At 42.2% G+C, this 12,943-nt stretch overlaps 2 protein-coding genes across 3 annotated transcripts in view; one reads left to right on the top strand and one right to left on the bottom strand.

Annotated features, from left to right (window-relative positions):
* The window catches only part of SARC_05483, a 6,520-nt gene extending 1,070 nt beyond the window's left edge, over positions 1–5,450 (top strand). Inside the window, exons 3-11 of one of the 2 annotated variants that reach the window (XM_014300642.1) lie at positions 802–950; positions 1,228–1,365; positions 1,599–1,928; positions 2,103–2,225; positions 2,696–2,936; positions 3,331–3,584; positions 3,878–4,054; positions 4,297–4,462; positions 4,790–5,450. In XM_014300642.1, the coding sequence (XP_014156117.1) occupies positions 802–950; positions 1,228–1,365; positions 1,599–1,928; positions 2,103–2,225; positions 2,696–2,936; positions 3,331–3,584; positions 3,878–4,054; positions 4,297–4,462; positions 4,790–5,109 (1,898 nt within the window). In that variant the 3' untranslated portion in view covers positions 5,110–5,450. Of the gene's footprint in view, positions 1–779; positions 951–1,227; positions 1,366–1,598; positions 1,929–2,102; positions 2,226–2,695; positions 2,937–3,330; positions 3,585–3,877; positions 4,055–4,296; positions 4,463–4,789 lie in introns of those variants that run through there. The other variant, XM_014300643.1, reaches the window with a different exon arrangement.
* A 1,064-nt stretch (positions 5,451–6,514) lies between these two features.
* Positions 6,515–11,836, bottom strand: SARC_05482 (methylenetetrahydrofolate reductase (NADPH)). Its single transcript, XM_014300641.1, has 7 exons — positions 11,484–11,836; positions 9,697–9,886; positions 9,092–9,588; positions 8,497–8,843; positions 7,945–8,231; positions 7,109–7,262; positions 6,515–6,907 (listed from the first exon to the last, which is right to left on the bottom strand). The coding sequence occupies exons 1-7, from the start codon at positions 11,758–11,760 to the stop codon at positions 6,803–6,805; spliced, it is 1,857 nt and encodes a 618-aa protein (XP_014156116.1). The 5' UTR covers positions 11,761–11,836; the 3' UTR covers positions 6,515–6,802.
* Between the last annotated feature and the right edge of the window lie 1,107 nt (positions 11,837–12,943).

Genomic DNA, 12,943 nt, shown 5'->3' with positions numbered 1-12,943 from the left:
TTNTTNTTAGTATATATATATATGTGTGTGTGTGTGTGTGTGTGTGTGTGTCTGTGTCTGTGTCTGTGTGTGTGTATATATATATATATATAGTTATGTATATGTATATATTTTCTTTTTATGGAAGCATGAGTGAATTTTTCTGTTTGTTCGTGTGTGCAATCATGTATATAGTGTATATATCAATCAGGTTTCCTTAGGAACTTGGTTGATGTGTCTCCTGTATATTTTAGTATATGTGTGTGTCTACATGTGTGAATAGATTTTTCGTATTATGTTCTTAATTCTGTCCAATATATACATCATTGCTACGTATTTGTGCGAATAGGCAGCGAGTGGGTACACATTCGCTAAAAGTATCGTTTGGCTACAAGTTAACGTAAATTATAAATTCTTTTTTGGGACGAACGAAAAACGATGTCTCCAAACTTTTGGTGTTACTATCCAATCCGTATTTTACGCTCGTTAAATAATACTGAAACTGCAGTTTGTAAATTTGTATGCTCTGATACACATGAGGAAAGTATCGATTTACATGAATGTTCTTAGAATGCCTGTGTGTATATCAACAGACTTATGTTGTGTGTTAAAGTATATGCATATATGCGTTCTTATACTTCTATTGCAAGTATTTGCATACCTGTGTATTTGAATACACGATTGACTACACATGTGTGTTTACTATTGCAGTCGATATACACCAGCCTCTTCGATACAGCACATACATATAGAACATTATCGACGAATCGTTCAGTTTTTCAGCTACATATCGAGAAGAACTCATTCGCACTCTAATTACAGGCAACTATAGGTTGCAGAAAACCGTGGGGCGCGGTAACTTCGCTAAGGTCAAACTGGGCGTTCATATTCTCACCGGAGAAGAGGTAGCTGTAAAGTGTATCGACAAAACAACACTCAGCCCAACTACCCTCTCCAAACTGTTCCGTGAGGTGTGTCGATACTGTTATGTACAAACCTTTCGACCTTGTAGTCACGCTGTTGTTTTTAGCCTGAGAAAGTAATCAATTAATATAGTTACAAATTCTTGGCATCAGAAGGCATGTGATGATCTGCCTTTTATTGCTAAAATTTTGCCAATATATGTCCCAGTCTAAATTGCTTTATATTATTCTATGCGTATATAATGTAAAACATGACAAATTCAATTATCAACAAAGTCTTCATTTTAATATCTGATTTCATCCGACACATACTTTTGAACGACAGGTGCGAATTATGAAAATGCTCGAACACCCAAACATCATCAAGTTATACGAAGTAATTGATACTCCCAATGTGCTGTATCTGGTGATGGAGTTCTGCAGCGGCGGGGAGCTTTTCGATTACCTCGTGGCCCATGGAAAGGTAAGTGTCGAGATGTTCATATTGCATATTACAGAATGAAGACTCGCATGCAAGCTGGTGGTCTTTACGACATAAAGTGCAAAGGTCTGTGCTAAAACTGCACTTGTTTAGCTCTACGGTAACAATTTCGGTAAATTCTCATTACCTAATAACATCTGGTACAATGTATTCTTTGCTACATCAAGTCTACGCTTTAGGATTAAAGCCTAAAAAAAAATTATATATTCTTATAGATGAAAGAAAAAGAGGCCAGACAGAAATTTCGACAGATCGTCAGTGCTGTACAGTACTGCCACTCAAAGCACGTCATCCATCGTGACTTGAAGGCCGAGAATCTGTTACTTGACAAGGACATGAACATTAAAATTGCTGATTTTGGCTTCGGAAACACCTACACGCCCGGTGGTGTGCTGGATACCTTCTGTGGCAGTCCTCCATACGCTGCCCCTGAGCTGTTCCAGGGTATTGTCTACGAAGGACCTGAAGTTGACATCTGGAGTCTGGGAGTTATTCTCTACACGGTGGTCAGTGGTTCTCTGCCATTCGATGGAAGCAGCATTAAGGTGCGTAGTTTTGTACAGAACATTGATGGTCGATTCATGCCCCATTGGAAGTAGATCCTTGCCTTGACACATTTTATTGCACTTCTCGTTACCCTTGAAAGGGTGTCGGAACAGTAAATACTGTACTAGCTAATTAACTTGATAATTATTCCAAACTGTCTCCTTTAATTGTAGGAACTGCGTGAGAAGGTCATTCAGGGCAAATACCGTATTCCGTTTTACATGTCTACCGAATGCGAGTCATATTTGAAGCTGTTCCTCAATAAGGAGCCATCAAAGCGTGCTTCCATTAACGAGGTATGTGTCGCAGCTTTTGACTCCTGTTCAGTAATTTTTTTTAAAAGCCTTATATTTTACCCAAGCAAATCACAAGACAAAATACACCTATCTTAACACGTACCTATGATTTAGACTGTATGGATACGTGCGTGTGCGATATGAAACAAAGTTAGTTTTGTCTGGCAGTTTGATGACGCTAGTGTATCGAGCTGTTCGACAACGCTTGAAACGTTGCAAAGCTTCAAAGCCTACATGAACAGGTCTCAGTTTAATCGATCCTCCCACTTCTTGCGTAGCTGTCAAAAAAATCCCTTGTTGAGTCCTGAGTGTCGAGTGTCCTCCTGTACTGATGATTTAGTATTGTCCTCAAGCACTGAACATGCTAATCGCCGTTGTAAACTCTTCTATGTGAAAGACATACTCCGAGCGAGCCCGCTTTATTGTCTCTCCAGCTTTTGAGTAAGTCCCATCACTACAACTCTCCCCAGATCATGAATGACAAGTGGCTCAACACTGGATTTGACACGCCCCTCGTGCCATATGTGGAGGCCAATGAAACTGAGCTCGACGACGAAGAACGATTCCAGATCATGGAAAGTCTTGGGTTCACAATTGAGGAAATCAAGGAGTCGCTCCTATCCGGCAAGTACGACTACGTCACGTCTACTTATCTACTGCTGGGTACGCGTAAGCGAATGAACAAGAACCAGTTTGACGCAGATGTCAAAGGTGAGTTACCACAAAGTATATTATACAGTTAGAATATACTGGATTTCTTGTAGTAGGTTTAATTCTCAGAACCTTATCCCTCAGAAAACTGTAATATATATGCTATTCTATAGTAGTAATAAGCTTCCTCTCTGTGTTACTTTAGAAAGTTTTCTCTGCTGCATTGTGATACATTTACATCTGCCCCTTGGTTCACAATGGATTCTCATTTCGATACTGCTAAATATACACATACACTCATATAAGTCATAGGTAGAGCTAACAGTTTGAAACGAACACACTATTTGTCTTGTATCGTGTATGCGCTAAACCTTTTGAAGTATCTTGCAAACTAAGAGTCACAAGCACGGAGCAGAAGTTGACATCCTCTTCCATATCTATATGAACCACACAGCCATCCAGGAAGCAAAGAAATCCAAGCAACTGAGAGGTCTAAGTGAGGACCTCGAGTCGATGGGCATTGGAAGCAGGAACAATAAAAATCAGACGGCTCCAAATACGCCACTATCCCGCCGCGCGAACCCGTCCGCTATGCAGCCTATCTCGCAGGATCATCATCGTACGGCTGTACGTACACCCTCAACTGCACCGAATACTCCTGGATCCTCCAGACGCCGCCACACGGTCAGCACCAAGGATACAGATCAAGTATGTCTGATATGAGTTGATAATCCTTACAAGTGTCGGAGCATTTAACTCGTGAGGACGCCTTGTAGCTGTTGCGATGTGGTGACAACAGGCTGTCGTCTGAATGTAGAAGGCCCATGAATGAGTGAACGGCTTTCAGCTCTTAGCTACGTAGTAGGCCCTAGGTTATAGATCCTTGTCCATAATATTACTAGCTGCTTTGCATCTTGCCTTTCCACACGAAGCGCATTCTGCTTGGCAAACTTGCCATTTTCTTCGCGCTCATGTTCATGCTTATGGTTTTTTGCTCACAGGCCACGCAGGCAATGGTCATCGCCAACTCCCGGCACACACCCAAGTTGGACAACAAATATGGCGCCAAGACCGCAGGCGGTCAATCGCCCATGGTCAAGCGTCTGGACAGTATCCGCAAGCAGGAGGGAGGAGCAGTACCACAGGTACTCAGCAAGGAGGTCAAGTCAGGCTCACAGGTATCTCATCGGGGAGTGCATCTGTGTGTTCGATTTAGTTTTATTATGACACCATTTGAAATGAAAAGTTATCTGTAAAAGCATATTGTGCAAGGAGTTCATGACAATTCGCCCTTAAAAGCCTTAAACTTTCGGGCGTGTCCCAAATGTGTATATTTCAACCCGGTAAAGTAGGAACCGCTTGCAGAACCCTTAGATAGTCTCATTTCATCACCACTCATCTTTTATTTTCCATTTAACAGTCGAGCGCGGTTGCAGCCAGAAACCGGAACCGTTGCAGTACAGTGGGTGCGGGTGCAGCCCCTCCAGTACCAGAGAACATCATTCAAAACCAGACAACGAAGGACACCAACGCAGCACGCAGCTCCAACCTCCGAGACTCAAACGATGGCCTCGGTTTCAGACCTGGTAGGTGTAAATTTGAAATAGAAGTTAAAGCATTGGTGTGCTTGTACATTAGACTTAATTCATCCCTGTGGTATTTTTATCTGCTTTATGTATGTGTCTTCGTTTCTCAGAACATATCTCATTATATCTATTCCATAGAAAAAGCACTCAGCTCAAGAACCCAACACCTACGTAGCAATCCTCAAATTCTAAACTTTCCCGCACCTCTATCATGTTGATCGATCGGTTGATCGTCTCGAAGCACAAAAGTATTCCAACTACACAGATCATATTAGCGTAGCCATATATGTATCTGACATTAATTTGTGCGGTCCTGTGTTCATACAGCGGCCAAGCCGGCCGAAGCAGTGCTTCCCAGATCAGGGCCCCGCACGCTTCGCTTCACGTTCAACATGAAGTCCACATCATCCAAGGATGCCGATTTGATGGTGACGGATCTCGAGACGTTGCTGAAAAACATGTACATCAACTACGAGAAACCGGAGCCTTATCTACTCATCTGCACACACGCTACGTGCCAGTGGGAGATGGAGGTGTGCAAGCTGCCTCGCTTGTCACTCAACGGTGTACGATTCAAGCGTATCTCAGGCAACCCCGTCAACTACAAGGCCATCGTATCCAGTGTCTTCGACGGTGTTGAGTTCTAAACTCTTCGATCATTGCTTGATGATAATTTTGGCTCAATAAGTTAAGGGGGTGAAGTACAGCTACATGCAAATAAGACCATGTGACCTGGTGTGCACCATGAGTATTGGTAGCTAAACCTTAAAGATGACAATAACTTTGAATAGGTCTACAAATCGTAAGTTTCAGACTACGGATGTGCAGTGATGATAGCCGGAGAAGCACCATCGTTGCCGAACTGAGACGTTCAACTAAAGTGTCACGACACAGTGAGAACTGAATAGACATACAAGTCTGTAGTGACAGGCGCCTTCAACACTGTGTGAAGATAAGTTTGTAGAGGGCTTATTAAATAAAAACCGCGTAATTTTGACTTGTTGAAGTCGTGTAGCGATCTAATGGTAGCCCGAGAGGGGTAGTTGAGAATAGAGCGCACATTAGATATCCCTCTATTGGTAGTGCGACTGTTTATGTCGACCGATACACATGCATGGCCGCACATCCGTCAGTATGGTTCCTCACACGCACCGGAACTCTTGCTCAATGTTCATGCTGATTACAGACTTTCACGTAGTCTGATCGTAAGATTGTCTATACCGCTACCAAACACGTACACGCGTGTACTGTGGTACCTTTCTACAAAACCATTGCTTTCCCTCGTGATTTTCAATACTAAGCGCCCGCATAATATGACGGGACACGTATATATGAAAATCGCAAAATGTGCAATCGGTTGCCGAACTGGTGTTCTACCAGTGTCACAACATATAAACTGTAAACAGTAAAGTCGCTTGTTGTCGCTTCGGTTGAGGCATCCCAGAAGACACATATCGTTGCTTGGCCAAAATGCTAAGCATAGTCTACTATACGGCTCATTCTGGTATTGGTCGCGATATATCTTGCGGATTCTATCGATGTTCTATTGCTCAAGGTGATGAGCAAGGCTGTCGCAATTCATTCCTCATATTTTGCCACAAACCCACAACTCCATATTAGAGGGCTGGAGTCAGTACTTAGTGATCGAAAGGCAACGATTATGCCTTGAAGATGCCTCGGTCGAAACTTGTAAATCCCTTGAAAGACGGGAAATAAATTTGTGTCGTCAAGATTGGGGAAAAATCTCAAGGCCCTCTGCATGACATGGAAACTGTTTAGGTGTACTAAAATAACTATATCCTGTAAAATGGGAATAACATATCTAATCCTGAAACCCCAGTGAACAAGAGGCCGCCTCCGACCTGTCAAGTAAACGCTTAAGAACAGTGGCGATCACAATTATAGTTCTTGAAGATATACCTCTAAAGTTCTGAAGGTGTTATTATTTAAGGATAGTCTAATCGGTTTGAAATAAACAGGTAGTTGAAAATAAATATACAATCGAGACAGATACTCAATAACTCGAACATACGCCAAAAATTCATCTTAAGACGAAAGGTTCTATTTATTGCTTATCCTCTAAAACTTGGCAGAGGGGACAGAATACCGAGTGTCACGTCCGCACACTCGGCGTCATCCGATTAGCCCTAAACTGTGGCCGATGCACTAGTCTAGCGGTGATATACATTATTCCTATCTATCGCACTGCGGGTGACGCATTAGCATTGAGAGAGACGAGTCCCGTAACTAAGCGTAGCAGCTAATTAACCGTTGAACGCCCTTGATGGCGTGTACTCAATACACTCCTCCGTAGAGTCTGTGCGAGTTGAAGTGCCTGTCCTAGGCACTTTTAGCGGGCAAAATACCGTCGAAGGCTCTGAAGATGTTGCCGTCGCGGAAATCGTGGTCTACCACATTGACGAGATAGAACTCCTCGTTAATGTACTGCGCATAAAAAAGGGGGCGTAATACTTTTACGAAGGTGTACAAAAGATTTGTAACTAATAATTGTGCGTTTGTCCCTATTTGAAGATTAACGATTGAATAATTAAAGAGCACAGAGGCCTGCAAATCGAAGAAATGTTCCAGTCAAATGCAATATGGAACTATAATCGTAAAATCGAGTGATATATGATGCCCCAGTACCTTGATAGTATCGCGAGCCTTCTGTTCCTCTGGAAGATTGAACATGGACATCCACACATCTAACCACAGAGAGAAGGCCTCGTCCTTCCAGGCCATGAAACTAGCTGGATCGACAATGGTGGGTTGCAGCACCTCGGTTTCTGGGAAAACTCCCCTGCAACCATACAGAAATGATAACATTCGATAAGTTATCTAAATAGACAAATCTGGCCGATGTGTGCAACACGATATTCCTCTCGAAAGCTTGATTTGCTGGAAGGGATCTCATTGGAAATAAATGTCTCGGCAAGCGGGAACCCCCGATGAAAAAGCACCAGATTATGTCCAGGAAATAAACATTGTCAAGTTTAGACAGGCAAATAGATTACTGATTTGCTGGAAGGGATCTCATTAAAAATAAATGTTTCAGTAAGCGGGAACCCCCGATGAAAAAGCGCCAGATTATGTTCAGGAAATTAACATTGTCAAGTTTAGACAGACAAATAGATTTCTAGTCAATAAAGTAAAGAAAATGCAGTTCGGGGTGGTGTTTTAATACAGAAACATTCTCCTCTATGATTACCTACAAACAACGTGTTCATCACATGAGTATGTGAGTAGACAGCTTCGACAAACAGTAGAGATTGAAGTTCTACAGTATTTCCCACATCATACATTAAAACTGAATGTGTGCAGATGACATACACGTTCTACGGCGATAGAGTATTTACGACCAATGCTAAAAATCAGACAATAGTGCACTCGATTATGATTTTATGAACAGCATTGCAGTGTCCATTCCAGCAACAGAGGGACACTACAAACCAAAAGTTTTTCATCTACGAGTAATAACATACCAGGTAACAGCCGTGGCGGTGTCAGGTCTCTTAGCATTTGTCATGATCGACTTTGACTTCTTGCTAGCAGCGTAAAGTGTGAAACTGGGCATGGTCTTAACTGCTTCGAACAACTTGTCGACGATGTCTTTAGTGGCAAAGAACTCCAGATATGCTTTCTGATACACATAGCCGCCTTCAGGTCCCCAACCGAATGAGGCGTCCGTGGATGGCACACCATTCACTCTCGGTTGCGAGTTGATAGTGAAGAGATGGTTTTGGTTGAGCCACAGTAGGTCGTCGTTGATCTATATAGGATTGTGAAGAAAATTATGAATAAATCGGGAATAGAGAGAAGATATATACAAAAGTGAAAATGATCCTACAATCGTTTTACCGGTACGTCGGAAGCTTCCAAAACGGTTGACCGGACGGCAGAACTATTCAATAAGTGCCTCAAGAGTATAGTAAATATCACTGACCTGCAAACCACACATCAGTCGAGCTTGAAAGTTCACTACAGACATTGATTTCAAGCGAAATTTGAACCGCAGCAGAGACTGTTACACAGACCTGAGCAGTCTCTATGGCAATCATCTCTGTTTCAGACCAAGGTAAAACCTTAATCCCTCCACTCAAATACTTCACGAAGACATCGGCGATGGCATCAATGCTGTCACACGGCCCGTACGTCTCCTTGACTTTGGGATTGTACATTCTCGAGGGATTGAAGATGTAGTAACTACCTACATCACCAAACGCGGGCGATCGTCGATCTCCCCATCGGCCGTTGGGGAAATCATCCCACGTGGCAGTGCGTGACAGATAACTCTTGGGGCGGTTGGCCCAGTAGATAGGTCGCACGTCCTCACTGCGGCGTCTGTCGGCGGTGGAAGGACGCCATGGAAGAGATCGAATAGCTGGAGCGAGGGACAATTCGATCGAGCAACGTTTAAAAGGATATCGTCGGATTGGGTGGGAGATAATTGTAACTGACGGTACAGTACCAGCGAAGTAGCGATTCACAGATCATCGAAAGAGCGTTAGAATCATCACATCAATACGACAACCCGCTATGGTAAATAACCATGCTAATGCAAATCAGACTTTCACAATATCTAAGTTCAAATTGTGAAATTACAATCTTTGACTTTTGTGCTGAGCATACCTTTGTCGGTTGGCACCATCTGCAGCCCATCGATGATGCTCATTACCATCTTTTCGAGATTCAATGTGTAAAAATGAAGTCCTGGCACCTTGCCCGACTCCAAAAGCTTCTTGCATGTGTCAACCCCGATGCGAACGCCCAATTCTTTAATTTTCGCGTCGTCGTCCTTTACGGCTTCCAACTGGTCGGTGATGAACTGCGGTACTTTGACCTTGCAGAACCCTACCATCTTGTGGAAACCGGCATAAGACTGGATGGGCATAATCCCAGGTAGGATTGGGGTATCAATTCCGATCTCGCGACACTTGTCAATGAACTCTAAGAATAAATCAGTATCGAAGAAGAGCTGTGTGATGATGACATCTGCACCCGCATCGATCTTCTGCTTCAAGAATTGTAATTCTTCTTCGTAGGTGATCTTGCCGTCAAGCGAGCCGGCGGGATGTCCCTCTGGGTAACCAGCGACGCATATGCAAAAGTAGTCGCCGTGTGTCTGTCTGTAGCGAGTACGAGCAATAAATAAATGAGTACATGTGAATGAACGATGCTGGCAATGATGATCGGAAGCTCGCGATAATAAAAAAAGCTAATATGATAGTACTCACCGGATGTAAGATACAAGGTCAGTAGCATGCGCGAAACCGTCTTCACAAGCCTGCCAGTCTTGACCGGCAGGGGGATCACCACGTAGAGCTAGAATGTTACGCACACCGTTGGCACGTGCGGATGTGAGTGCATTATCAATCATCGACCTCGGCATGTTTGTGCACGTCAGATGCATCATCACGTCCATACCTTGAAAGGATAATCAACATAATAAAAAGGAAAATCAAATAAGAAAGGATTGCCTGGTGTCTAATGATTACAGCAGTGTTCTCGTTGCCATCAAGCATATCCTACGTTGACTTGTGCAAATGCACAACCCATCTGTCGGCTCCCCGGATTTTGAATTCATATAAGAACTCTCAAAGCCATAAAATTTTGAAATTATTTCTTGGATAGCTTTCGAAGTCGAAACGTTTGTGAAGCCTTGAAGGATTTTGCAACTATTGCGACGCGAAAAACAAAGCGCAGAAAAAGTCAACACATACAATATTAAGTACTGTGAAGGGGGTCGCCTTGAAACATCGCTAAGCCAGGTTAAAATGTAAACAAAATACGCAGACTATGCAAATCAGCTCCTCTTGGTACCACACGTATTGATAGAACGTCGTACCATACAAGCCTCACCACACATGCCAGTCATGAACATACAATACTTGACTATTCAGCCGTGAGTCCACCAACTTGAAATTGTACACCACGCTATATTCATGTCATAGAAAGTTTGTTATCAATCTCGTTGAGTAGCGTATAGAGGATGATGCACTGTGTTGAATTTTTAAATAAAATTGTAAGGCAAGTAATGCAACCTGCGTTAAGGGCTTTTCAATCCCACCTGAAGATTCGGTGTCAAATTATGTGCAAAGTCGAGTAGCCCTGCGCCATCCAAGAACTGACTAGACAAAATTGGAGTGATGCAAATCCTTGATAATGGTAAGTGAATTGTACATATTCACATTTGCCTGCTCACATATGTGCAAATACGTACATCAAGGATACGAGGAGGGACATTTCCTGACTAAACTTGACAGCAGTGTAGATACCCGCGACATAACTTTTACAAGGTTTGCCTATGCTTAGAGGTGCGTGCAAATAGTATACCCCTACTACGTCTTGAAGTAACAAAATGACTTGTAGTAAGCTAGAAATTCCCTGTGCAAAGATATTTGACATCTTGCACCAAGTTATGAAGATATGCCCGTGCTATAAACCTCAAATTGAAAAAATATGAGAAAGGTCAAACAAAAAAAACACCTGCACAAAGACTAGACATCAAAATGAAAGCTGATCTAATTCAGCCATCCCCAAACATCAATAGGTGCAGGGTGTTAAAGCCGAAAATTACCCTGTTATTTTAATTAAGATTTTGCACAAAAATACAAGATATGATCAATCGCAGACTACTGTGTGATTGAAAAGACTGCTGCACCCAAAGACTAAGTACGTTGAAATTTGATCTCATTCACCCATCTCGAAACACTGATAATTGGGACGCTTTCGTTGACAAGACTGCTCACCGTTAGCTGGCCCTTACCATTTTTTTCTGTATGCTGTTAATCTTTATACAGAACTCCCAAATAAGTAATTTTTTTTCTGTGTACCATGTTCGGGCCTGAAGTCAAAAGTCCGAAACCCTTAAACAACGGGTTGATCAGACGATTCAAAAACAACAACAAAGATAGATTACAACATATAAACTGAGACTGACACCACGTCCTATACGCGATCCGATAGCATAGGCAGGTTCATGTAGAGATTCATACACATGTGTAGCAGTGTCATCACATACCTAAATATGTTTGGATATTAGTACACAACTCTAGTGTCATCTCGGAAGTTGAACCTCCAGCTCCCCAGGTCATATCGACGAACAACGGCTCGACAGACGACATGCGCTCAACACGTGCATATAAATTCTGGGCTCCCTCGGTGGTCTTGGGGGGAAAGTATTCGAAGGAGTAGAAGGTCTTGCCCTCAGACTTGCGAAGGTTAATTTTGTCAACAATCTTAGGGATGTTGCGCAAATTGGGGTCCGAAGGGACACGGCTAAGTTTGGCGGGAACCATGATTTTATACAAGCTCACTGCTAAGTTGTTCTCGTGGTGAAGCAAGTGTGTATAAGAATTAAAAACTGAACTGTTCTTTTATGAATCCAGCAGCTTTGAGAAAGTGCTGCTAGTAGAGAGATGGATCAAGGATCTTAGCAACAAGAACCGGTTGATATTGGAAACCCCATGTCCTCTCCGTATTTAATTTTTTATGTTAAATACATACATATAGGATCATCTATCTGATCCGTCGTATAATGTATATTATTGTTGTATTTACAGTATACTATTTCGATATTGAAACTTGTCAAATAAATACTTTGCAAACTCTTGTTGATGCGTGACAAAGTTTACGATGTCTATACCCCACCATGTTAAATTATACTCGGTAATAAATTAAATTAGTTCTATGTTTCATACTCACTATTGCTATTGTGGGAAAAGCTATTTCACATGTATATTAAAAACGTTCATAATACTATGTTCGAATCCCTCCGTTTTTAAAACTGAAAATATGTATTTATTTCAAACCACCGCGGCATGACAACCAGGAGCTTTTTTCTGAGGCATGTGAAATGTCAAATGTGAATGACACAGGCACCGCACCAATCACCAATGTGATTTGTTGTTTTTTCTGATGCTACATCGTTTATTTCCATAAATATGCGTCACGACAAGTGCAGACGCTCCGCCTCAGCACCACAATCAGCAGCTAACCTAAACTTATATAATCAAAAAGTTTTACGTTTAAGTTCGAACTTTTAAGTGTTATATGGACCACTGTCAGTTGGATGGGTGCAATTTTCGGGTCATGGTGTCAATATCAGAATTGTCCCATTTGTTTTTCAACCCGCCCGCCTTCCTGGCCCGCCACAATGACCATTTGTGACGTGCTTTTTATTGTTATGATATTTTATAATCTTTCCTTTCTGGCTTAGTATGTGCAATGACCGTGCATTCTGCTAGCTGCTGCTGCTGTACGGTTCCGTGTCCCGTGACCGTGCGCCATGTGCCGTGTCGGTGTGGTGACTGTGGTGACGACTGCGACTGCGAAAGTATTTATATTTTTGCTTTACAATGTACAGAACTAATACTATAAAAGAAATCAACTGCAGTTACACTTGTGCCCCACCTATATATATATATATATATATATATATAGATATATATATATATATATATATATAATATATATATATAG

The sequence above is a fragment of the Sphaeroforma arctica genome, assembly GCF_001186125.1.
Source record: "Sphaeroforma arctica JP610 unplaced genomic scaffold supercont1.352, whole genome shotgun sequence".
In the NCBI taxonomy this organism is placed as follows: Eukaryota; class Ichthyosporea; order Ichthyophonida; genus Sphaeroforma; species Sphaeroforma arctica.
Note: the sequence above shows the minus strand (reverse complement) of the source record. Positions and strands in the feature narration are given on the sequence as shown.